The sequence below is a fragment of the Ahaetulla prasina genome, chromosome 4 (assembly GCF_028640845.1).
Source record: "Ahaetulla prasina isolate Xishuangbanna chromosome 4, ASM2864084v1, whole genome shotgun sequence".
In the NCBI taxonomy this organism is placed as follows: domain Eukaryota; kingdom Metazoa; phylum Chordata; class Lepidosauria; order Squamata; family Colubridae; genus Ahaetulla; species Ahaetulla prasina.
In genome coordinates, this window is record NC_080542.1 from 146359344 (window position 1) to 146386320 (window position 26977).

At 43.5% G+C, this 26977-nt stretch overlaps 1 protein-coding gene across 1 annotated transcript in view; it reads right to left on the reverse strand.

Annotated features, from left to right (window-relative positions):
• Positions 1–26977, reverse strand: part of OBSCN (obscurin, cytoskeletal calmodulin and titin-interacting RhoGEF) — a 266194-nt gene that overhangs the window by 67451 nt on the left and 171766 nt on the right. The window contains exons 79-94 of the mRNA XM_058182772.1: positions 24834–24859; positions 23745–23867; positions 22064–22203; positions 20460–20660; positions 19386–19468; positions 17323–17496; positions 16158–16317; positions 15233–15349; positions 13872–14036; positions 12731–12889; positions 10691–10868; positions 10419–10532; positions 8425–8592; positions 6512–6614; positions 5442–5571; positions 3362–3467 (exon numbers count right to left, since the gene is read on the reverse strand). Coding sequence (XP_058038755.1) covers positions 3362–3467; positions 5442–5571; positions 6512–6614; positions 8425–8592; positions 10419–10532; positions 10691–10868; positions 12731–12889; positions 13872–14036; positions 15233–15349; positions 16158–16317; positions 17323–17496; positions 19386–19468; positions 20460–20660; positions 22064–22203; positions 23745–23867; positions 24834–24859 — 2147 coding nt within the window. The remainder of the gene's footprint in view (positions 1–3361; positions 3468–5441; positions 5572–6511; positions 6615–8424; positions 8593–10418; positions 10533–10690; positions 10869–12730; positions 12890–13871; positions 14037–15232; positions 15350–16157; positions 16318–17322; positions 17497–19385; positions 19469–20459; positions 20661–22063; positions 22204–23744; positions 23868–24833; positions 24860–26977) is intronic.

Here is a 26977-nt window from a genome sequence, read left to right on the forward strand (position 1 = left end):
GATAGTCCTCAACTTAGAACAGTTTATTTAGTGACCACTCAAAGTTACAATGGTACTGAATATAGTGACATAACCATTTTTCACACTTACGACCTTTGCAACATTTCCAAAGCCCCGTGATCAAAATTCAGATCCTTGGCAACTGCCTCACATTTTTGATGGTCACAGTGTCCCGGGGCCATGTGATCTTCTTTTGTGACCTTCCGACAAGCAAAGTCAGTGGGGAAGCCAGATTCACTTAACAACCGTGTTGGTAACTGAGCAAGTGCAGGGATCCACTTAAAAACTGTGGCAAGCAAGATCATAAAATGGGACAAAACTCACTTAGCAAATGTCTCACTCAGCAACATGGAATTATGGGCTCAACTGTGATTGTACTGTAAATCAAAGACTACCTGTATTTTAATCTTGTATTTTATATTTTAAAATTTATGTCATATAGTATGCCTTATTTCAATTGTGAGGCTTTTGACACAAATAAACAAAGTTCACCAAACTTTGTCATTTAACAAATCAGCTCCAGAATGGCAGGAAATCATTTGCATTCCTTCTCCATGAATTTCTTAAGTGCATTAAAATCAACCAGTTTGTAAGTCTTGTTTTAATAAAACTGTGTTTCACATGTCCCAGGAGGAATAAAATTCACCTCATCAGCTGCAATTTTTTAACCTCATTTGCTTTCTAAAAGAAATAAAAAGGTTTATGTGGCATTGTAACAGAGAATCTAGGGATTTACTCAGTCCGATTTATAACAAGAAGAGAAAATTAGGATTGTGGTAGCCATTTTTTAGAATTTTTAGAACCCCTTTCAAAAAAAGAAACGATGCTTCTGATATTTTAACCTCATTGAGCATTGCAAAGCAGGTTAAAAGCTGTGGCGTTTGATTGCTCACTGGAATTTGATTGATAGCCTTTAGCAATTAATATAGTAGCTTAGGGAAATTCAAATAATATATGCCAATGAGACGCACTAAAACAAAATTCAATTCTTCAATAGGCAGAGAAGATGGTATCCAAACTGACTTTATTATATTTCTTGTCCGTTTCCCCTTCAAAAACAAAGTGCCATTTGCATGGTACAGGCATTCAAATTACACCAATATTTATTGATTTCTTATTTGACAAAACGGCAGGTCACTTTTTTTAAAAAATTCAAATTAATTCCATCACAGGGTAGAAAGACAGGTGTCTTTCTAAAACACAGATAAGAAATTTACAATGATCCGTATTTGAACTTAAAATTAAATTATAATTTGTATAATATATAAATTAAATTAAATTTAAATTTCCAGTTTAGTCACTACACGTGAAAAAGTCATGTTTTCATGGGTCAGACTTGCCATATAAAATAACAGAATAACAGAGTTGGAATGGACCTTGGAGGCTTTCTAGTTCAAACCCAAGCGGGAAACCCCATAAGATTTCAGACAAATGGTTGCTCAGTTCAAGCATAAAGAAACAGTTAAAAAGATCACTTTCCTAAATAAAATGACTCCAGGAATTATTTTATCTGAAATAGTCAGGTTGGTCTAGTGATCACCAGACTAGAAAGCAGAAGACGATGAGTTCTAGTTCCTCCTTAGGTATGAAAGCCTGCTGAGTGATTTTGGATTAAGCCTTGAAAATGTCAAAATGATGCCATGTTGTGGTGCCATTGTAACCTCTGATGTTCATTCTTAAGTCATGTCAAGTACATGACAATATCACAATTCAGGTGTCCTTCCCCCTTTCCAAACACCCAAATTCACAATATCAAGAATGCTTTATCTTTCACAAATAATTCAATCCCACATTTATTGCAGTAGCAAATCTTAATACTCCTCCCAAAGCCCCCAGAATTAGTAATACCTAGAACACTCAAGAATCTACTGTATCCACTGCATGATTAGACTGTATGTAGTAGGTCTTACAACTTGCATTTCACAATCTCTTAAAAAAAGTAATTGAAATACTCTCAATTCGGTAGGAGACCTGGTGGATGTTATCATCTGTATCTCTTGCTATCTATCTTCATATGGATGATGTTCCACAGGGAGGGAGCCACCATGGAGAAGGCCCTTTCCCTTGGTTCTACCATATGGACCTCCCACAAGGAGGGGACCCATAACACGTCCAGCCTCCCTGTTTTGGTGGGTTGGGTGGATATAACTGAGAGAAGATGGTCCTTCAAATAGCAGGGAGAAAGTCACCATGGAGAAGGCCCTTCTTCTGGGTCTCACCAGATGGTTCTTCTTAAGAGGGGAAACCCATAACATCTCCTGCTATCCGCTCTGGTAGTTCAGGTGGGTGTAACTGGGAAAAAATGGTCCTTCAGGTAACAGGGAGGGAGCCACCACAGAGAAGGCCCTTCTTGGTTCAGATCTCTCAACTCAACCCACCTCATAGGATTTTTGTTAAGGGGAAAATAGGAGGAGGAAAATATGTTAGATACGTTCACTGCCTTGAGTTAGATGTAAAAATAATAAAGGAAGGATATAAACAAAAAATACTGTATAAAGAAATTCCATTTCGTCCAACTTAAAATCGGAACAGAAGAGGAACCTTAGTTAATGTTAACCTCTGGAAGACTGGGAGAGCAAACGTGTGGGATCATCAAATAAACCTTGAATAATTACAAGATATTCTGCATCTGGTTCACACCACTGTTGTGGGTACTGATAGTATTTTTTTCAACTTACTAGGTGATTTCACCCTGAAGTGACCCACAATCAGCCTAAATAGAACTTCGAATTACAGGGTCGGAAGGGACCTCGGAGATCTTTTAGTTCAATCCCCTGCTCAAGCAGAAGGCCGCAGATCTGGGCCTCTTCCACCACAAAACAACAACAATGCCAAACCACGCAAACGCCATCACTAACCCAGTTCCAAGAACAAACAGGAATGCCACATCTTCTCTTACCTTAGAGGTAAGAGAATGCACCTATTCAGTCCTTAATTAGCCACCTTTAAAGGTTCCCCTCGCACATACGTGCTAGTCGTTGCCGACTCTAGGGGGCGGTGCTCATCTCCGTTTCAAAGCCGAAGAGCCAGCGCTGTCCGAAGACGTCTCCGTGGTCATGTGGCCGGCATGACTCAACGCCAAAGGCGCACGGAACGCTGTTCCCTTCCCACCAAAGGTGGTCCCTATTTTTTCTACTTGCATTTTTATGTGCTTTCGAAACTGCTAGGTTGGCAGAAGCTGAGACAAGTAACGGGAGCTCACTCCATTACACGGCAGCACTAGGGATTCGAACTGCCGAGCTGCCAACCTTTCGATCGACAAGCTCAACGTCCTAGCCCTTGAGTCACCTCGTCCCTTTTTACCCACCATTAGCCCTCTTGAATTAACCACATTGTGAGAGAGCAGATCAAAAGGCCCTACCTTCTATTGTGATCGCTTGCTCAGGTCTCTTCTCTGGAGCCAAGGCTGTTGTGGTTTGATGATAAAGGTGGGCACTTCCCTTCGCGGTCCCCAACCTATTTATCAACTGAAGACAAGTTGACAACACTAGTAAGAATGAGTGTGGATTTCAGATGAAGAGGAAAAACCAATTCCAGGTGGTTCTTCACAAATCTATACAGGTTGTTCTTGACTTTCAACCACAATTGAGCCCAACATTTCTGTTGTTAACATTTGTTAAGTGAGTTTTGCCCATTTTATGACCCTTCTTGCCACAGTTGTTAAGTGAATCTGGCTTCTCCATTGACTTTCCTTCTCAGAAGGTCACAAAAGAGGATCACATGACCCTGAGACACTGCAACCGTCATAAATATGAGTCAGTTGCCAAGCATCTGAATTTTGATCACATGTCTATGAGGACTCTGCAATGGTCATCGGTGTAAAAAAATGGCCATAAGTCACTTTTTTCAGTGCCCTTGTAAGTTTGAACAGTTACTAAATGAACTGTTGTAAGTTGAGGACTACCTGTACAAGGAATCACTTTGTGTAGAACATAGAATCATGGCTCGAGAAGGGACTTCAGAGGTCTTCTAGTCCAACCCCATGTTCAAAGCAGGTGAACTTATATCATATGAGCCGTGGTAGCACAGTGGTTAGAATGGAGTACTGCAGGCTACTTCTGCTGACTGCCGGCAGCCTGCAATTTGGGATTTCAAGTCTCACCAGCTCAAGGTTGAAGCAGCCTTCCACCAGGTCAGTAAAATGAGGACCCAGATTGTTGGGGGCAATATGCTGACCCTGTAAACTGCTTAGAGAGGGCTGTAAAACCACTGTAAAGCAGTATATAAGTGCTATTGCTATCCTGGTCAAATGATTGCCCATTTTTGAAAAACTCCAGGGATAGAGCACCTACAATTCCAAGAGGCAAGCTTTTCCATTAGTTAATTATTGATTAATTTCTCCTTACCTCTAGGTTGAATCTCACTTTAACTAGCTTTCACTAGTTACAGGTAGTCCTCGACTTACAACAGTTTGTTTAGTGATTGTTCAAAGTTCTAAAGGCAGTGGAAAAAAACCACTCAACTTGGTGGTTTTCTTGCAGATGTTTCATAACCCAGCTAAGTAACATCATCAGTGTTAGAAGGGAGTGCTCTCATTTTATATACTATGGTTTGCCCTGTGGGTGTTGATGGGAATGTTTTTGGTGATTCCTTAATTCGTTCAGGGGTGGGTTCCAAAACCCATCGCTACCGATTCGTTTGTGGACGTGCACGCTTGTGTGTGTGCGCAATGCATCCTCCCGCCACCGCCGATCCGGGGTGAACTGGTAGCAACTCACCACTGAATTAGTTGGTTTTTTTGTTAGCTTGGGTAGAAATTCAGCACCCACCCACCCTCCTAGAAGAATGAAATATTTTGGGGCATATTAAAAGAAGCAGAATATTATATTCCCCCAAAGGGAGAAATGGAGAAACATGCTCTTCATGGAGATAGAAACCAGCCTCAGTCTCCAAGCAGAAACCGCGGAGGCCGGTTTTTAGAAAATGCAGATTTGGTAATCTATTCACAAACGCCTTTCGTAATTAAATGGGATTAAGAAAGGGCAGGACACGATCTTGATTCCATTCATTAAGAAAAGTGGAAACAGTACCGGTCCATTAAGAAAGGCAGGCCAGAGACAATAGGTAAGAGGATAAAACCCTCCAGATTACAAAATGCTATAAAAATTGTATAAAAGCCCATGTACAAGAAAAACCAGTTGTTCAGTTGACTCAGAACTGCAGGCTGTCTTTGTATGGTTCTGTTCATCAACAAACAGAATCTCTGTCTGTTCCAATCAGACTCCAGACTCCATTTTATTTCCAGCGTCTTTCTCCCAGCTTGGAACTGAACCTGATGGATTTTACTTCCAACACTTGTTTGTGTAAGTTGGACTGAGACAACTCAGGATGTCTTAATTTGCCCAGCAGATGCATGTCAGGTCTTTGGCCCACATATTTTATGGAGAACTTCCTGTCTTATAACAACTTAAGAAGAAGAAGAAAAAAAGAGAGAAACTCACCTCACACTCATAGAGACCTCCATCATCCTCACAGGCATTTTTGATAACCAGGACAATCACGCCACTTCGTGGCTCACTGAAGCTCTGGTGTTTGTTTGGGTCGGTAAGGAGGTTCCCATCTTTATACCACCTGAAATGAGGAGGAGGGGGGAGGAGGAGGGGGAAGAAGAGGAGAGGAGAGGAAGGGAGAGAAGAGGAGGAGAGGGGAGGGGCGGGGTAAAGAAAGGAGAGGAGGGACAGGAGGGAGTGGGGGAGGAAGGAAAAAGGAAAGAAAGAGAAAAGTAGGGAGGGAGGGAGGAATAATGGAGGGGAAGAGAAGGAAAGGAGAGGAATACAGATTTATAGAGGAAGGCCTTGATATACTGGGGGCCAGTTTGGCCAAAGTCACCCAACTGGCTTTCATGCCTAAGACTAGAGTTCACCATTTCCCAGTGATTGGCCCAATACAGAGAATACAGATTTTTACTCTTTCACGTCTTACCTATTCGTAGAGTATGACACAGTAAGACATGAAAAAGTAAAAATTGGAAGCAAAAATAATTATTATATTTACATGGTTCTCCTCCTCTCTTGAAAACAGCTTTCAGAATGTACAGGTACGTTCTGAAGTCCTTGACTTACAATGATTCCTTTAGCAACCCTTCAAAGTTACAACGGCACTGAAAAAGGTAATTTACGACTGATCCTTGCCCATATGAATATTGTAAATGTTCCCATGGTCACATGATTAAAATCCAGGCGTTTGGCAACAGGCATGCTGATTATTACGGTTGCAGCGCCTAGAGATCACATGATCGCCATTTGTCACCTTCCAACTTCAGACAAGCAAGTCAATGGAGGAAGTCAGATTTGCTTAACGACAGTGTGATTCACTTAACAACCACAGTGACTCCTTTAACAACCTTGACAAAAAAGATCGTAAAATCAGACACAACAACCGCCTAGCCTAGCCACAAAAATTCAAGTCCCAATTGTGGTTGTAAGTAGAAGCCCCCTCTAAAATAAGCCTTTGAAGGCTAGAAAGTCCTATTCAAAAACACTGTGGGGCATGGGCTTGAGTATTCCCTTACCTGATTTGGGGGTATGGTGCCCCTTCGATGGTGCAAGTAAACTGTGCATCTTCGCCATTGGTGTAATAGGCATGTTTCATCTTGTTCACAAACCGAGGCGGCACTGGAAATTAAAATATACCATGAGGAAACCAGAGCATACAAAACATTTGCTAGACCAATTCTCGAATACAGTTCGCCTCTCTGGAACCCTCACCACATTTCTGACATCAATACAATTGAACGTGTCCAGAAATATTTTACAAGAAGAGTTCTGCACTCCTCTAATACAACAAAATACCTTATACCACCAGACTTGAAATCCTGGGTTTAGAAAATTTAGAACTCAGCCGCCTTCGATATGACCTGAGTATAGCTCATAAAATCATCTATTGCAATGTCCTTCCTATTGAAGACTACTTCAGCTTCAATCACAACAATACACGAGCACACAATGGATTTAAGTTTAATGTGAACTGTTCCAATCTTGATTGCAGAAAATATGACTTCAGTAACAGAGTTGTTAATGCCTGGAATGCACTACCTGACTCTGTGGTCTCTTCCCAAAATCCCCAAAGCTTTAACCAAAGACTATCTACTATTGACCTCACCCCATTCCTAAGAGGTCTGTAAGGGGTGTGCATAAGAGCACCAGCGTGCCTACTGTTCCTGTCCTAATGTTCCCTTTAATTGTATCCAATTTGTATGGTTATTTCATGCTTATACTTATATATACTGTTGTGTTTGACAAATAAATAAATCTAATCTAAAATCTAAATCTAAGCTTTGTAAAAAGAGAGAGGAGTAAGTCAAATACTCTTCTAAACCCACATTGCATTCAGAAATATGGTGCTGCCAAGAGACATTTGTTTATGTTTGTTTATATCCCACCTTTATTATATTTACAAATAATTCAAGGCACAGAACATATCCAATACACCTTCCTCCTCCTATTTTCTCCAAAACAACCTTGTGAGGTATGTTGGGCTGAGAGAGAAAGCAAACAGACCAAAGTCACCAGCTTTTCTGCCTAAGATGGGACTAGAACTCCCTGGCTGCTGGTGACTAGCTCATAGTCACCCAGCTGGCTTTCATGGCTAAGGTGGACTAGAACTCCTACTCTAGCCTGGTACCTTCATCACTAGAGCAAACTAGCCCTCACCTTTCTCCACCAACCAGTGGTAGGATTCAAATTTTTTAACAACCAGTTCTGTAGGCACGGTTTATTTTGGGGAAGTGGCTTGATGGTCATGTGACTGGGTGGGTGTGGCTAGGCTGCAGTCGGCGGCCACGTGGCCAGCGAGGTCCTTGGATGGGGGTAGGTTGCGGCCAGCAGCCGGGCGAGCGCAGGTCGACCACCTTTCCCAGTCCCGCTTCCCCGAGGGCAGCACTTGGCTGTACTTACCTGTTCTGCTGCTGGAGCGGTTGGGGCAGTCCGAGGTGGGGAACAGAGTGGGAGGCCATGGCAAAGGTAGGAAAGCAGGCTGGGGTGGGGCAAGTGGCGGGAGAGCCAGCAATTTAACAAACGGTGTGCTCCGAGGCCAGTAAGTAGTGGTGGGGAGGGGTGGGGCAAGGGGTGGGGTGAGCCACCAATTTAACAAACGGTTTGGCCAAACCGCCTAGAACTGGCAGAATCCCACCACTACCACCAACCTTAGAGAGTGCACAATTCTCTCTTTTTTTTTGGTCTCATTTTTAAAGTGGGTTTATTGTCTTTCCTTCCCTTCCTCTATGTGTTTTGCTGTGTTGTGTAACAACCATCTCTTCCTTCCTTTTTCCATTACACCCCAAAAGCTCTGCTAGATGATTGGATGACTTGTGGGAGCAGGGCTAGTGTGAAGAGCGATGAAAGACCTTAGATACTTCTCTCTGGACCTTTAAGATTGCCTGTGTGTGTTTGTGGATCTGTGTGTGTCTTTGTGTAGTGCTGGTACCTTGGACGAGAATTTTTCCAAGGGTGCTGGCACTGCCAGCTGGACTAGACGCATAGCACAGATATTGCCCTGAATCCACTCCAGTCAGATTATCAAGGATCAAAGTGCAGGATCCATCGGGATCTTCTATGATGATGTGGTGAGGATCCACTTCAACTGGTTTCCCATCTGCAAAGCAAGAGGTAAAAAGATACCCTTTGGTGAACATGGGGGCTGGACTCAGTTAAATATGATTGTAAAATGGATTTCCTTTAATTATTTTGACAACAGGTAGTCCTCAATTTATGACCTCATTAAGGAATGTGATTGTTAAGAAAGTCGGGACCAATTTTACAACCTTTATTTCTTTGATCAATTGATTTCTATATTTCTTTTGCCATGAGGTTCAGCAAATCCCTGCCATTGTTAAGTGAATCACACGGCCGTTAAGCGAAGCAGGCTTTAATGGCGATCATGTGACCCAGGGGTGGCACTGACTTACCTTTGCTACCAATTCTCAAATGTGAATGCGCAGGCACGCATGCTTGCTTTGCTTGTGCGCAACACCACTGCGCATGCGCAGGACCATCTGCACATGTGCAGAGCATCAAAAACGGGACGTGATGATATACGGGTGGGTGGGCGGGGCCTCCTGCAGCTGCCGCTACGGATTCACCTGAACCGGATAGAACCAACTGAACACCACCGTTGGTGTGACCCCAGGACTTTGCAGCCATTAAAAATGCAAGTTGGTTACTAAGTTCCCAAATTTTGACAATTTGATGCTGTGACAGTTGTAAATGTGACGACCTGGCATAAGTCACTTCTTTCTGCTACAACTTTTTCTGTTGTAACTTTGTTCACTCAATAGATGGTCATGGACTGTCTATATATATAATATCTTTGCTCTGCAGTCACTCTTCTGTTTTATTCTCTCTGAGCCGTTCTTACGCTATAATTAATATCCTTAATATCCTCCAATTGACAGCTGACCAACGAGAAAAGTTCACGTTAACATTAGCATACAGTACAATGATATAACTGGGAAACAAAGATGAGAAAAGAATATACAGGCAGTCCTCAACTTACAACAGTTTACTTAGTGACAGTTCAAAGTTACAACAGGGCTGCAAAAAAGGATTTATGACTGTTTTCACACATGACCATTTCAGTACCCCCATGGTCACTTGACCAAAATTCACATGTTTGGCAACTGGTTCATATTTATAACGGTTGCTGTGTCCCACAAGGGGAGGGAGCATGTGATCCGCTTTTGCGACCTTCTGACAAGCAAAGTCAGTAGGGACGCCAGATTCCCTTAACAACCGTGTTACTGACAACAGCAGTGGTTCTCTTAACAATGGTGGCAAGAATGCTCGTAAAATGGAACAAAACTCACAACAAATGTTTCACTTAGCAAGAGAAATGTTGGGCCTGATTGTGGTCGTAAGTCGAGGATAGCCTTTATATTAGACCATTGGGAAGTGATAAGTAAAAACAAAATTAAAAGAAAAATTTATCTATCATGACTGCATAGCTGGTATCACTCAACAAGGCTTTACAGGCAGTCTTCACCTTACAACTGTTCATTTAGTGACCTTTCAAAGTTACAACAGCACTGAAAAAAGTCACTTATGACCATTTTTCACACTTACGACCGTTGCAGCATCCCCATGGTCACATGATCAAAATTCAGATGCTTGGCAACTGACTCATATTTATGATGGTTTCAGTGTCCTGGGGGTCATGTGATCCCCTTTTGTGACCTTCTGACAAGCAAATAGGGAAAATTTGCTTAACAACCATGTTACTCGCTTAACAGCTGCAATGATATGCTTAACATCTGTGGCAACAGAAGTTGTAAAATGGGTTACAATCTAACACATGTCTTGCTTAGCCACAGAAATTTTGGACTCAGTTGTGGTCATAAGTTGAGGACTACCAGTAGTGTTCCTGCTCAAAAATCTACCGCTTCTTTCTGACCTTAATTATGGGGAAACTGAGGCTGGCTGTACCTTTATACCAGGTGATGCCTGGTTTAGGGGTTCCTGTGACTCGGCATGCTAGCTTGATCGTTTCGCCCAGTTCTGCTGTACAATCTGCCAGTTCCTCTTCAAAATCAGGTGCATCTGAACCAGGAAAAAAAAAAATCAGACTTGATATTCACTAGGAGATGATAAGACTCCTAGTCCCCCCACCCACCTTTAAGCTATCTTCAGAGAAAAGAACTGCGTGCAAAAGCAGCAAAAATTAAACTTGAGGAACTGAAATCTTGAGTTCTACTCACCCCATACAGGGAGACTGATCCGTTGCTGAATACTACAGATCTCTTTCACCCATGAGTTTTTGATGATGACGGTGCGCGCCTGGAAGAGATACTTCCGGACCGAATCTTCCCGTTCGTGCCAGATCTCAAATGCCCGGTCATCTCCTTCAATCAGGTCATTCACATCGATGTGAGATAGCTGAGCAACCAGAAACCAAAGTTACAAGTCAGCCAGGATCAGGTGCACATTTGCTATACATCTTAGGTCTGTATAGAGGTAGTCCTCGAATTACAACCGTTTGTTCAGTGACCGTCTAAAGTTACAACGGCAGTGAAAAAAGTGACCTAGGACCATTTTTCACACCTATGATCATTGCAGCATCCCTAGTCACCCGATCAAAATTCAGTTGTCTGGCAACTGACATGGATTCCTGACGGTTGCAGTGTCTCCCTGGTCATGTGATCCCCTTTGGCAACCTTCTAACAGGCAAAATCGATGTGGATGCCAGATTCAGATAACAACTGTGTGACTAACTTAACAACAGCGGGGATTCGCTTAGCAACTGTGGCAAGAAAGTAAAATGGGGCAAAAGTCACTTAACAATTATCTTGATTAGCAACAAAAATTTGGGACTCAGTTGTGGCCGTAGATTGAGGACTACCTGTAGTCAGTCAGTGAGTCAGTCTGTCTGTCTGTCTATCTATCATCTGTCTCTGCCTGCCTGTCTATCACCTATCTATCATCTATTTACCTATCTATCTATCTATCTACCACCTTTATTATTTTTACAAATATCTCAAGGCAGCAAATTAGATATGTTTCCCCACAACAACAACCCTTTGAGGTGGGCTGAGCTGAGAGAGAGGGACTGACACAAAGTCACCCTGCCAGCTTTTATCCCCAAACTGGTAGAAGAACTCAGTCCCCTCTGGCGATTCGCCCAAAGCCACCCACCCACTTTCATGCCTAAGGCAGGAAAGAAGTCACAACCTCCCAGTTTGTAGCCTGATGCCTTAACCACCAGATCAAACTGGCTGCACTGCTGTGAGATTTGACCCTCTAAAGCTACATCAACAGTATTGTTTTGATTGCTTAACCTCGTTTTAGTTAGATACCAAAAAGTAGCCAGAGAAAGACAACTGTTAAGAAAGGACATATTCAACCTTCATCATGTTCTTGAACAGATAGCTGTAAGTATCCATCTTCGTGTCTCGTTTTGGTTTGCACACCAGCAAGTAACCCTTGAAGAGGAAGACGTGGCGCTTATGTCCCTTCCATGCCATCCGCGCCCCTGGAGCACCTTCCCACACAATGAACTGTCCCTGGGGGAAAAATAGCAAATCATGTGGCAGGGAGTTTCACAGCTTTATAAGTCACAGCATCAGAAAGTTCTACTGTAATCTAGCAAGAGCTTTGACCCTTTGCTTCTGGATCTGCCCTTCGGACCAACAGACTATCTCCAATCTAGCTTAGAGTTTGAGTTATTCGTCTGAAACTTCTAACAATTATCTTGATTAGCAACAAAATTTGGGACTCAGTTGTGGCGTAGATTGAGGACTACCTGTAGTCAGTCAGTGAGTCAGTCTGTCTGTCTGTCTATCTATCATCTGTCTCTGCCTGCCTGTCTATCACCTATCTATCTATCTATCTATCTATCTATCTATCTACCACCTTTATTATTTTTACAAATATCTCAAGGCAGCAAATTAGATATGTTTCCCCACAACAACAACCCTTTGAGGTGGGCTGAGCTGAGAGAGAGGGACTGACACAAAGTCACCCTGCCAGCTTTTATCCCCAAACTGGTAGAAGAACTCAGTCCCCTCTGGCGATTCGCCCAAAGCCACCCACCCACTTTCATGCCTAAGGCAGGAAAGAAGTCACAACCTCCCAGTTTGTAGCCTGATGCCTTAACCACCAGATCAAACTGGCTGCACTGCTGTGAGATTTGACCCTCTAAAGCTACATCAACAGTATTGTTTTGATTGCTTAACCTCGTTTTAGTTAGATACCAAAAAGTAGCCAGAGAAAGACAACTGTTAAGAAAGGACATATTCAACCTTCATCATGTTCTTGAACAGATAGCTGTAAGTATCCATCTTCGTGTCTCGTTTTGGTTTGCACACCAGCAAGTAACCCTTGAAGAGGAAGACGTGGCGCTTATGTCCCTTCCATGCCATCCGCGCCCCTGGAGCACCTTCCCACACAATGAACTGTCCCTGGGGGAAAAATAGCAAATCATGTGGCAGGGAGTTTCACAGCTTTATAAGTCACAGCATCAGAAAGTTCTACTGTAATCTAGCAAGAGCTTTGACCCTTTGCTTCTGGATCTGCCCTTCGGACCAACAGACTATCTCCAATCTAGCTTAGAGTTTGAGTTATTCGTCTGAAACTTCTAACAAATTATCAGCTGAAAAGAAAGGATGGATTATTAGGTCTGATTTCCTCTTTGCAAAGGAGAAATAACTCTCAGAGGTGAACATATGCAACAAACCTTCTCCTCCTATTGTTACAACAATCCTGTGAACTAGGTTGGGCTGAGAGCAGTGGTGGGATTCAGCCAGTTTGCACCACTTCGGGAGAACCGGTTGTTAACTTTCTGAGCAGTTTGGCAAACTAAATCATTAGGACAGAGAACCGGTTGTTAAATTACTTGAATCTCACCACTGGCTGAGAGAGGGGGATTGGCCCAAAGTTACCAAGCCAACTTTCATACCTAAGGCAGGACCATAACTCACCATCTTCTGGTGATTGGGCCAAAGTCACCCAGCCAGCTTTCATGCCTAAGGTGAGACTATAATGCACCATCTCCTGGTGATTGGCTCATAGTCACCCAACTGGATTTCATGCCAGAGTTAGGACTAGAACTCATTGTCACCTGGTGACTGGCCCAAACTCGCCCAGCCATCTTTTGTGCTTAAGTTGGGACTAGGACTCACCACCTCCTGGTGATTGGCCCAAAGTTGTGCCTAAGGTGGGACTAGAACCCCGCAGTCTTTTTGTTTCTAGCCTGGTGCCTTAACCAAACTAGCTTTTTAATCTCACAGTTATGTGACTTTGGACAGCAATTTTATAAAAGAACATGTCCACTGAAAAGCACCAGGATCAAATTGAAAAACATATTTTGGGGTTCAGCAAAAAGAGCCAGAGACTTTAGCAGGCAGATGTGTTGTCAGAATGAGATGCCTATCTTTCATTTACCTGCCGGATGGGTTCCCCTAATATTTCCAGAGTTCCAGGGTAGTTCTCAATGAGAGAAATATGAAGGTTGTTTTCTGCTCGCCTGTTGAGTGCAGAAACAATGGCGTAGGCCTGTTCCAGAAGGGCGCAGTTTTGGGTGTTCCTTGCTTTGTTTCGGATCATGTCCTGTGAACACAAAGAAAGGTACCGTTTGACTCCTTTGTGTCTAGATGAATATTTGCCGCAGAAATGTGGTTGAAGTGGAAATGAAGGGAGGAAGGGAGGGAGGAAAGAAGAAAGGAAGGAAGGAAGGAAGGAAGGAAGGAAGGAAGGAAGGAAGGAAGGAAGGAAGGAAGGAAGGAAGGAAGACTGTCAGTATTGACTATCAAGGAACTACTGACCATTTCCACCAACATTGACAGGAAAAACCACTCCCTTCTAGTACTGATGATGTTACCTAGCTTGGTAACAAAATGTCTGCAAAAAACCCATCAAGCTCAGAAAATACCAAAGATCTCCCAGTCCTCCTCCTCCTCCTCCTCTCTGCAAACCCCACTCCCTTTTAACACTGATATTATCAGATGGGTCATCAGACACCTACAAAAACCTGCCAAGCTCAGAGAGCACTAAAGACCCCACTGCTTTCTCTTTCTCTTACTCCTTCCTTCCTCCCATCTTCCCTTTTTTTCTCCCTCTCTCATTTTCCCCTTCCTCCCACTCATCTTTCCTCTCCTTTCTCCCTCCCTCCTTTCCTTCTCCTCCCCCTATGGCTACTAACTGACCTGTCCTCCTTAGCACCCACCAAGGACATTCATGCACCGTCCCCATATATCTTACCCTGCATTGCTTAGCAACAACAACCCCAGTCCCAATTTTGCCATTTTAACCTGGAGACAACCTGTACAAACATTCCTCAATTTACAACATTCATTTAGCAATGGTTCATCATTCCAACCATACTGGAAAAAAAATGAGTTACTACTCCTCTTAGTTATGACCGTCATAGCATTCTCTCAGTGACATGATCAGAATTTGGGAGCTTGGCAATCGGCATGTATTTATGACGGTTGTAGCATCCTGGGGTCATGTGATCACCATTTGTGACCACCAGCCTGCTTCTGACAAGCAAAACCCAAAGCCAGATTCACTTAACGAGCCCATGAGTCACATAGCAACCGCCATGACTCGCTTAACAACCATGGCAAAACTGGCTGTAAAATCAGGCGCCAGCCACTTAGCAACCACCTTTGCTCAGCAATGGAAATTCTGGCTTCAATTGTGGTCATAATTCGAGGACTTCCTGTACTAACTTCCTCAGCAAACGTGAGATCCGGTTTTGTTGCACTACCAACCAACAAATGACTAAAAGTTGTGCTCCTAACCTTGATTGCTGTTTGATATTTCTGGATCCGGTTTATGGGTCTCTCTAGATAATGTTGCAGAGGGAATATCGGTGGCAGGGAAGGATCCTCACTAGCCAATGTCCCTTCTGTGTATCGCTGGAGGGAGAGAAACATAATAGCAAGGGATTTATTTATTCAGTTTGCTTATTATCCAGAAAAACCCTTTGTTCCAATACAGACCACACAATTATCCTATGTTCACACTGAATTTTTCTATTATTTGCTCTAATAAAGAAATGACTTTCTTCATTAGGATTTAGGCACTTATTTCGTATTTCAGCACCATACAAGTAAAAGGATCTTATCCACATATTGTTCTGGCTTTCTGCAAAGATGGATAATTCTTTATTTTTAATCCTGCCTCTGTTTTTAAAAAAAATAAATAACTCAAGATGGCAAATGTCATATAATTCTTCCTCCGCCTGTTTTCCCTATAACAATAACAAACATGTGAGATGAGATGGGCTGAGAGAGAGGGACTGGCTTAAAATCATTCAGTCGGCTTTCAGGTCTAAGAACTACAATTCATATCACCTGGTGATTGAGCCAAGGTCACCAGGTGGCTTTCATGCCTAGGGCAGAACTAGAACTCACCGTCTCCTGGTGATTGGCACAGAGGCACCCAGCCAGCTTTCATGCTTAAGGTGGGACTAGAACTCACGATCTCCTGGTGATTGGTGCAGAATCAGCTGACTTTTACGCCTAAAATGGTACTAGAACTCACCATCACCTTGTTTCTTGCATGGTTCCCTCACCACTAGAGCAAACTGGTTCACCAATATATGATACATGCTTGATGTACAAACGTAGGACTATTTCCAAAGAATTCTGGGTCATTACTTTTCACGCTGGTGAAAAGTTTAGCAGAAAAAGTTTAGCAGAAAAGTTTAGCAGATGCCCTCACCTTATAAAACTCCTGGACTGCTTTGCTGACCACAATGGACTCAGCTTGAACCCGGCCTACCAAGTAGGTGATGTATTTGTCAAATTCGGCTTCATTTTTAAGGAAGCACATGGCCACATCGTCATCTGTGTCACACTTCTGAAGCTCTGGGAAGAAGGTGCTGTGGGAACAGCAGAAAGGAATATGAGAAGAGAATGTGAGCAGAAGGGTGGACTAAAAGATTAGAGATCCCTTCCAGTCCTGTAAGTATATGATCTTCCAATTCCTGGCTTTCTTCTCTAGCAGAAGCATCCTCTGTCATTCAACTTATTAGCAGTTAAACACAATCCAACTTGCCTTGTCAAAATGCCTTTTTAAAATATCCACAGGGTCAAAAAAAGTCAAAATGGCAGACCCGAACTCAAAACTCAACCTGTTTTTATTTCTGCCATTCGCATGAACCCTGCAGACAACCTGAAAACAAGTCCTTAAGATAACAGGGTGAGAGAAACAAAGAAAATTGTTTTTCCAGGAAACACGATTCTGGGTGCCAACATTGAAAAGGCCCTACACTTAAACGTCCTCAGTGGAAGAAAGAATTAGACCCAGTAGCCCCAGTACAGGTAGTTCTCGACTTACAACAGTTCATTTAGGGACAATTCAAAATTATAATGGCACTGAAAAAAAGTGACTGATGACCATTTTTCACACTTATGACTGTTGCAGCATCCCCAGGGTCACATGATCAAAATTAAGAACACTTGGCAACTGATTCATATTTATGATGGTTGCAGTGTCCCAGGGTCACATGAGCTCCGTTTGCAATCTTCTGACCAACAAAGTCCATTGGGAAGCCAGATTCACTGAACTACTGTGTTACTAACTGAAAAAATGCAGTGATTCGCTTAACAACTGTGGCAAGAAAGCTTTGTCTCATAAAGTGGGACAAAGCTCACTTAACAAATGTTTCACTGAGCATCAAAAATTTGGGGCTCAATGGTGATCGTAAGTCGAGGACTACCTGTTAAGCAAAATAATAATATTGTGGCTAATATATCAGAGGACATTTGCTTGAGTGGATAGTGGCACACAGGGGCGCAGGCGTTCCTATTAAACTACTTTTTCTAGAATACTTTAGTCTTTAAAAGCTGTTTGGCTGTCATATATCTGCCTCCCCTCTACGTACTTGGAATGAAAGTGCGATATGTCAGTAATATTTCTGAAAATAACAGGCTTCTGGTTGGACACAGCAACAGGAACGGCAGGACAAGTCTCTGTGAACTGGATGTGGTGTGTTTGGAGGAACAGAAGATCCTTGACATATTCCTCTTCCGTGCCCAACAGGTCTTGAATGATAAGGCTAAAGAGGAAGCAAAAACAGAAAAATGAATGAAAATTCATGAAAACACATCCCATCCTTTGACCGTCGGGGAAATTTATTCTAAATCTCAACAGATAACTATGGAAGTACAGATAGTCCTCGACTTATGACCACAATTGAGCCCAAAATTTCTGTTGCTAAGTGAGGTAATTGTTAAGTGAATTTTGCCCCATTTTACAACCTTTCTGGCCACAGTTGTTAAGTGAATCTCTGCAATAACACGGTTGTGATGTGAATCTGGCATCCGCATTGACTTTAATTGTCAAAAGGCTGCAAAAGGGGATCACGTGACCCCAGACACTGCAACCGTCATAAATATGAGTCAGCTGCCAAGCGTTCGAATTTTGATCATGTGTCCATGGGGCTACTGCAACAGTTGTAAGTGTGATAAATGATCATAAGTCACTTTTTTCAGTGCCATTGTAACTTTGAACGGTCACTAAATGAACTTTGGAGGACTACCTGTATAGGGGGTGGCAAGTGGATGCTGCCATGTGCCAGAAATGCAAACAGGCAGAGAGCCCCTTGCCCACGAGTCCCCTGGTTACCTGGGGGCTTCTGGGATAGCAAAGAGGCAGGAGTGACTTACAGAAGTGACTCGTGACTCTCCCTGCTGGCTTCCCCAATGACTTTGCTGATGGGAAGCCATCTGGAAAGATCACAAGATAAGATAATCTTTATTGTCATTTTTTTTACTGTGAGCAGACTGGCATACATTAAAAATGAAATTTTGTTGCTTGCTCTCAAAGGAAAGTATATATCTACCCATACATATACATAACACACATATACATCCTATACACACACACACACATCACTGTCCATTTTGAATACACAATGGAAAGAGGAAACTTGAGAGTTCACAAAGTTGATGCTAGATGAAACAAAACTGTGACTGAATCTAGATGTTCGGATACTACGAAGTCTCCTTCCAAATGCTCTAGTCTAGTAGAGATTTCTTTTAACAACCCCATAATCCCTTGCGAGTGGAGTCTGGACAACTGAATGGAGCTGAGTGTTTACTGGCCAGATGCCCTTCCTGACACCAATGCGGAGTTTTGTTCAGCAGATATATTCTAACTGTGCCCAGAGAGAGAAATGTTGTGACTCCGGCCCTCGAGCCTGTTCTCATGGAGGACAGTGATTTGGAAAGTGAGGGAGAGGAGCCAGCAAGGTGTTCCTTGCCAGGACCCTTCTCGCTGGCACCGCCCCAAGTTCCAGCTGCTGACAATCAATCCTGGATTGATCCGAGGCAGCGATGTAAAGATAAGCGTGCGCAGCAGAGGAAAAGGTGTGGCAGGCTCAGAGATTGCTGAGTCACTGAGTCACACCCCACAGGGTATAAAAGTGGGTGGAGTTGCCATGTGGCCCTTGTGACGGACAAAAAAGCTACCAAGGGTGCACTGCAGCTCGGTTGTTGGAGGGTTAACAGACTTTGTCAGTGAGTTTTGGCAACGGACCTTGGATACGAGATAACGGACCCAGCACTTGGCAGGCCTTTGCATGGTCACTGCCAAGTATTTCCTCAATTGAAGAAAATCAAGTCTGTAGCAAATAAAAAGACTGGGAGACACGCGTCTTGCGTTTACTCTGTGAAGTGGGGAGGGGGACATAACAGAGAAATATCTGCCTCACCCTAGGATTGAATTCAGAGCCTCCTGATTTTGAGGTGAGAGCTCCACCTCTAGGCCACTGCACCACTCTAGTGGATCCTGCACATGATGGGGTTATACGATGACTTCGAAGTCCCTTCCTATCTTATGATTCTATGAAATTATTCTTATATACCACCAGCTATAAGAGTAGGACACGGCCCTTCTAATAGAAAAGTAGTTTGCTCCAACAGGAAGGGTTTTCACCAAGCTCACCTTAATTTCTTCCGGTATTCATCCTCTGAAACAGATTCTCCATGGAACTCTGGAACATCGGGGATACCCCACTCTGCAGACAACTAATATTAAAACAAAAAACCACCATTTAAGGATTTCTGCCTTGGGCAGGGGGTTGGGCTAAAAGGTCCCTTCCAGGTTTAGGATTTTATGATCTGGTAACTACCAGGAAGGGATGTCCTTAAAAGACAGCTTTCAGGTCTTCTAACCAAGGTGCAAAGGATAGGAAGTAGCTGAATTATACCAGTAGCATGGGAGCCCCCATCTCAACTTAGGAGGGTCTCTAGCCCATATTGGTAGATGCTCCTCTACACAGCTTTTTTTATTCAGTGCAAAAAGGCTGGTCCTGCCTGAATCTTTCCCCACCCTGCCGCCATCTGTTAGGTTGTCTCTGTGGCCTCTTTCCATAGTCTGCATATTAGGCTTGGTGTAGTGTGGTAGACACCCCCTCTCTACCGTTCCTGTGGACCTGGTGCTTAATGTCTAGGGAGATTCCTTCCCCCCCCCTCTCTCTCTCTCTCACACACACACACACACTTGGGAGATGTGACTGCCTTCCTGCCCAACCCCTCCTGCTTTTAACTTGCTCTTGATTCAGAACAACAAGAGCGCTTCCTCTTTTCTCCCCTGCCCTTCCTACTTCTGAAATGGACCTTCCCCTTCTTTCCCTTCTTCTTCCACCCAGGAGGCATCAGGAAAGGTGCAAAAGGGGACACTTGACCCTGGGACAACGTAACCATCATAAATATGAGCCAGTTGCTAAGCAACTGAATTTAGATCATGTGACCATGGGGATGTTGTCATGGTTGTAAGTATGAAAAACAGTCATAAGTCACTTTTCAGTGCTATTGTAACTTTGAATGGTCACTAAACGAATGGTTATAAGTTAAGGACTTCTTGTACTTTGCATATTACTATATATGAACTGTAGTAACTCTTTACTGAAACTGCTGGGTAGAAGTTGGCTTAATTATTCATGGTCTAAAGACCAAAAACATAAGATTAAGCAATTTTGGAAGAACACCCCCCCCCCAAACTATGTATAAGTCTCACCTTTAACTTCTTATCCAAGTAGGCTGGAGAAACCCAACCTTGTCTCGATGGGCTTGACTTGGTGGGTTTGGTCCTGACCAGCCACTTCAAAGGATGAGCGGAGTCTAAAACCTCCACGTATTGGCCTTCCTTCAGAGTGATGGTTTCACGGTCTGCCCCCATTGGGGTATAGTCAGCAATGACCATGTAGATGTCAAAAATCTATGAAGAGAAGGATGGTTGAATTGAATTGAATAGAATATACCAAATAAATAGAGAATCCGGATGGGATGGGATGGGATGGGATGGGATGGGATGGGATGGGATGAATAGAATAGAATAGAATAGAATAGAATAGAATAGAATAGAATAGAATAGAATAGAATAGAATAGAATAGAATAGCATAGCATAGCATAGCATAGCATATTGGAATGAAGAATAGAATAGAATAGAATAGAATAGAATAGAATAGAATAGAATAGAATAGAATAGAATAGAACAGAACAGGAGTTCTTTATTTATTTACTTTATTGGGCCAAGGATCAGTTTCTTAAATATTCTTGAGGTTAGTTCAGAAGCCGTTGTCGGGTGCGAGCAACCAGACTCACCCAGGCAGAGTTCAAGCTGACTACTATATTGTATCCTATCTATAGTACAGGAATCTATAGACTGGCAGCTTTCACCTGGGAACAACCAGGTGGAAGGGTCATACTAAGCCTCTTGTGTTTGATGATGATGATAATAAACCCAGGCTGATTCCTTGCTTCATCCCCCCTCCCATTGGGAGGATTGCTCTCCAACAACCATTTCATTAGATCATGGATCATGGTAGAAGAGAATATTTGTAGCTCAGGATTGAACCAGGGGTCCTCCCTGGGCCAGGGACCATGACTGAGTCGTGGGCTTTTTGGAACCATACTGCGTGAGCACTAGGTGGGTGTACATGACTGCACGCATACACAAATACGCACCAGCCTGCACGTTGAGCTGAATTGCTCAAGTTGAGTTCACTGCTTGGGTGGCCCAGTGCCCCTCTCCCCACTCCACCCAGCTGCCAATCCGCAAAGATTGAGGACCACTGTTCTCTGACTTGGTTTTTTTTTTTGGCAGACATTTCATGACCCATCTAGGTAACATCATCAGTGCTAAAAGGGAGGAGGATTTTCAGGAAGGAGCAGGAGGAGGAGGACTTTGTGGTCCTTGAAAATTGAGCTTAGTTGTTTTCATGCAGATGTTTCATTACCAAACTAGGTTATATCACCAGTGCTGGAAGAGGTTGTATAAAACAGAGAGCAAACCCTTCTAGCGTTGATGATGCGATTTAATTTGGTAATGAAATGTCTGCAAGAAAACAAGCAAGCTCAGAGAGGATCAAGGACCTTATGGTCCTTGTCCCTATCCTCCTGTTCCTGTTCCTGCTCCTGCTCCTCTTCCCCCTCCAATTCCCCTCCTTTCCAGCACTGATGATATTCCTCAGTTGGGCCATGAAATGTCTGCAAGAAAACCACCGAGCTCAGAGAGCACCAAGGATCGCACCAATCATTTTTCTGATTCACCTCCAAAGACTCTTATTTTTCTCCCTATGGGAAAACTTGCATAAACGTTAATTTTACAGATGCCCTACCTCCCCCCTTGCATCCCCTTCATCGGATTCGGAGGAAGATTCCTGAGCAGTTGAGGAAGGTCTGGACCTGCCGTGACGTGGAGATGCTGATGGTGTTTTTGATTCATCATCACTGTCAGCTCCAGGAATTCGGAGGGAAGCTGAAATGGAAGGGAAAGTGAATAAAAAGTATCATCAGGGAGAAATTCCAATCTTAAAACATGCTCAGGTGTATTTTGTTCAGCCTTCCCAATCTGTGTCCTGTAGACGCACCAGACTTTCTTCAGACTTATAGGCTATTGGAGAAAGTTCTTACCAAAGAATTAAGTAGAGAACACAGGTAGTTCTGGACTTACAACAGTTCATTCAGTGACCATTCAAAGTTACAAAGCAAGAGAAGAAACAATGGATAGAAACTGATCGAGGAGAGAAGCAATCTGGAATTAAGAAGACGCTTCCTAACAGTGAGAATAATTAACCAGTGGAACAGCTTGCCTTCAAAGTTGTAGGTGGCCCATCACTGGAGGCTTTTAAGAGGAGACTGGATAAGGTATTGGACTAGAAGACCTCCACGGTTCCCCCCAGTTCTATTCTGATTGCAACAGCAATGAAACAAGTGACTTATAATCATTTTTCATACTTACAACTGTTGTAGCATCTCCTTGGTCGTATGATCAAAACTTCAAATGCTTGGCAAATTATTCATATTTATGACGGTTGCAGTATCCTAGGGTCATGTGATCCCCTTTTGCAACCTTCTGATGAGCAAAGTCATGCGGGGGGGGGGGAGACAGATTCACTTAACAACCGTGTTACTAACTTAAGAATTGCAATACTTCACTTAACAACTATGGCAAGAGAAGTCGTAAAACGGGGCAAAATTCACAACATCTGTTCTGCGTGGCAATGGAAATTTTGGGCTCAATTGGGGTCGATATGTACAAAATAGAAAATAAAGGGGTTAGAAGGGATCTTAGAGGTCTTCTAGTACAGTCCTATTGTTCCCTTCATTATATCCAATTAATATAGTTGATGCATAATTTTAATTATATATATATATATTTTTTTTCAAGATATGCTGTTTTATCTATGACATTTGTTTGTGTATACTGTTGTGACAAAAAATAATAATAATAAATAAAAAAACTCCCTGTTGAAGTAGGAAACCCTGTCCCATTTCAGACAAGTGGCTGTCCAATCTTTTCTTGAAAAGCTCCAGTGATGCAGCACCCAAACTTCTGGAGATAAATCGTTCCACTGATTAATTGTTCTCATTATCAGGAAATTTCTCCTTAATTCCAGGTTGCTTCTCTTCTTGAATAGTTTCCATCTTTTACTTATTATCCTGCGCTCAAATGCTTTGGAAAAATAGGTTGACCCCCTATTCTTTATGGCAGCCCCTCAAATATTGGAAGATGCTGTCATGTCATCCCTGGTCCTTTTCTTCATTAAAGTAGACATTCCCAGTTCCCTCAATTGTTGATCATCTGGTTTAGCCACCAGACCCTTGATCATTTCTCACTGCAAATCTAAGGGATTGTTCTAATAAGGTAACAGATTTTGGCCTTATATCACTATCAACTTGATTTAATACTCACTCAGGTAATTTCCCCTTCCCAAATAGTCCTGTCTCAAACTGACATCCCTAAACCCAATATTTTTAAGTGTTTCCCTGCATTTAGTTCACTTGAATCTCCATTACCTTGACTTATCTTCGCAGATACAATTTCCGTGATCTGAGATGTCAGTTTCTGCAGAAATTCCTCAGTTCCCACTTCGGTTAGAGAAATCTGACTCCGAGCTGTTTCTCCTTCCATGTGCTCTCCTGATAAAAAAGAAAGAACATGGTGCTTGGTCTGGTAGTGAAGGCATCAGGCTAGAAAATGGGAGAGAGTGTATTCTAGTCCCGCATTACGCCTGAAAGCTGGCTAAGTGACTGTGGGCCAATCAGCAGGAAACTGTGAGTTTCGCATGAAAGTCAGCTAGGTATGCCAATCACCAGGAGACAGGGAGCTCAAGTCCAGTCTTAGGCATCAAAACCAGTTAGGTGATTTTGGGCCAATCACCAGGAGAATGGGGGCTGTAGTCCCACTTTAGGCATCAAAACCAGCTGAATGACATTGGGCCAATCACCAAGAGACATGGAGTTCTAATCCTGCCTGAAGCACGAAACCCTGTTGGGTGACCGTGGGCCAATCATCAGGAGACAGTGAGTTATAGTATTGCACGAAGGCATGAAAACTAGCTTGGTAACTTTCTCTCAGCCCAACCCATCTCACAGGGTTGTTGTTGTTGTGGGAAAAATAGGAGGAGGAAGGTGTGTTATATATGTTTGTCACTTTGAGTTATTTGTAAAAATAATAAAAGCGGAATATAAATAAAAAGTTTGAATCATTGATTTGATTCTGAAAAATAATTCTGTTTATTCCAATTCAGTTTATGTCCAAGGCCATATTGGGTTTGTGCTGTTGATCTGATTTAGAGATTCTGTAATATCATCTCTGAACAGACCTGAAATTTCCAAAGCCCTACTGTAGATCTGAATAAGTTTATTCAAACGAAGTTAACATTTCAAACATGCTCAAAGACCTTCAAAGATGTTTCACCTCCACCATCAATTTTGTTTTATTATTACAAAACGAAAGCAGCTGAAGTGTGAGAGGAGAATTTTAAATTTATGTTTTTAATGGGAGATTGATCATTATTAGAAAAGACTCTGTGAAATAGAAACCTGTTACATGAAAAAACATTTGAAAGTGAGCATATATGAAGACTGTAAAGTCTTCCCTACCTTTTCCAGCTTCAGAAACTTGAGCTCTGAAAAAAAGGAAAAACGAGTCACATTTTCCTATATATTTTTATTCTAGACATTTTTCCTGACCAATATTGAATCTGGAAGCCAGAGTGGATAGAAGGCAGTGGGGCTGTATGTAAGCGTTAATTGCTTATTGTTATGTATTAACAGTTGTGCCTTTAAATATTTGGGCGGGAAATCAGCACGTTGCTGATTGGACGAAGCCTCCAGCAGAACTGTATAAAAGGAGAGGTTTTTCCCCCAGCCTGTTGCTGGGTTCACCCTATATTAAAGAGCTGTTGTCACTACCCTGGTCTCCAGCCTCGTTACTTCCCGAACCTAACATTGGCGACGAAGGTGGGATCTCGAGGCTAAGGAGAACCAGAACCGAGCTGAAGCACGCTAGTCCCGAACCCAGCAAACTCAGGGCAGAAACGCGGAAATGGCAAACACGCCACCCGCACCGTACAACCGGGCAGGAGAAATGGGAACATATATGACCCGTTTGAAAGCTTTCTAGAAGCCAACGAACTACAGGATCGATAACGAAGCGGGCTTATTTCCTAAGCCATTGCGGGCCGGAGGTAATCGAGATTGCGGAAGCCCTGGCAGAGCCAACGCCGATACAATCGGTATCGTGGCCGACTCTGCAGACTTTACTGAAGAACCATTTCGCGCCGTCCAAATCGTGCAGCGGTTTGAATTCGGAGAAGCGTAGACAGATGGAGGCGAGTCCATCGGTGACTACATGGCGCTTTAAGAAGAGCGCCCAAGGACTGCGGATACGAGACTTGGACGAGTGCTACTCGAGCAACTCATCCGAGGGGTCAAGGACATCCGCCTACGCGGCGACTGCTAGCCAGGAGCAACCTGACACTAGCCACCGCTCTGGACGAGGCCAGAGCACACGAAATGTCTACTAAAGCAGCAGAGACTCTGCAAAGCCTCTTCAATCCAAGGCAGCGCAGCCAACGCCAGTACACCAGGAGGAGATTCAGTCCGAATCGAAGAGGCGAGGATGAGGAAGGGTCTGCCGGACCGAGAAACGCGACACTGAGGACCGTGGCGAGTGCGGAAGCTGCGGAGGGCAGCATCAGCGCCAACGCTGCAGTTTAAAGACGCAACATGCCGGCGGTGTGGGAAGAAAGGACACTTAGCTCAGGTTTGCAGAGCGGCCCAACCTTCCGCCGAAAATTCAAATCGCCAATCTGCAACGCTGAACCGGAAAAGGCGGCCATGATTGGTTCAAACAAGAAAGGCGCGAAGTCTAACCAAACGACTGTCATTATAGGCCGCCTCAACCAAAGTGGAAAGAAGATTTTCACAAAGCCCAAGATCGAGGGAGTTCGGTGCAGGCTTGAAGTGGACACGGGATCAGCGATCACCATCATGTCCTGGGACACCTGGCGAAGTCGCTGCCGTCCGTCATGAGCGCCATCTGCAAGCACAGGCTCAAGTGCACGACTACCAGGGAATCGCATCCCTGTTCGAGGACCACCTCCGTCCGAGCCCAGTCGGCCCTCACAAAAAGATCCCTGCCCATCACGATCGCCGGGAACTCTGCCCAGTCTGTTGGGACTAGACTGGTTTCGCTGGGCATGGGAGTGACTGGCATCTACAGAAGTGACTGCAATTTGAAAGACATTCTCTTTAACGAGTTCAAGATGTCTTCAAGGACTGCCTGGGCAAGTACAAGGGGACCCCTATTTCCTTCAACTTAGACCCCAGGTAGCCCCATTAGGCTTAAGGCGAGGAGAGTCCTTTGCCCTAAAACCAAAAATTGATAAGGAGCTGGACAAGCTCATAAATCAGGGTTTGGTGCCAGTCGATCACGCAAAGTGGGAGACGCCAATCGTCACCCCATCAAATCGGACGGGTCAATTAGAATTTGCGCTGACTACAAGGCGACGCTTAACAAAGCCTAGAAAAGCGCTACCGGTTCCTGTGGTGCAACACTTTATTGCACTCTTGGGGCAAGGGCAAGTCTTTGCAAAGTTAGACTTGGCCCAAGCCTACCAACAACTGCCAGTAGACGCCCGCACAGCAAGCCCAAACGATTGTAACGCACAGGGGGCCTTCAAGTGCACCCGATTGCAATTTGGGGTTAGTGTGGCACCAGGGCTGTTCCAAAACCTGATGGA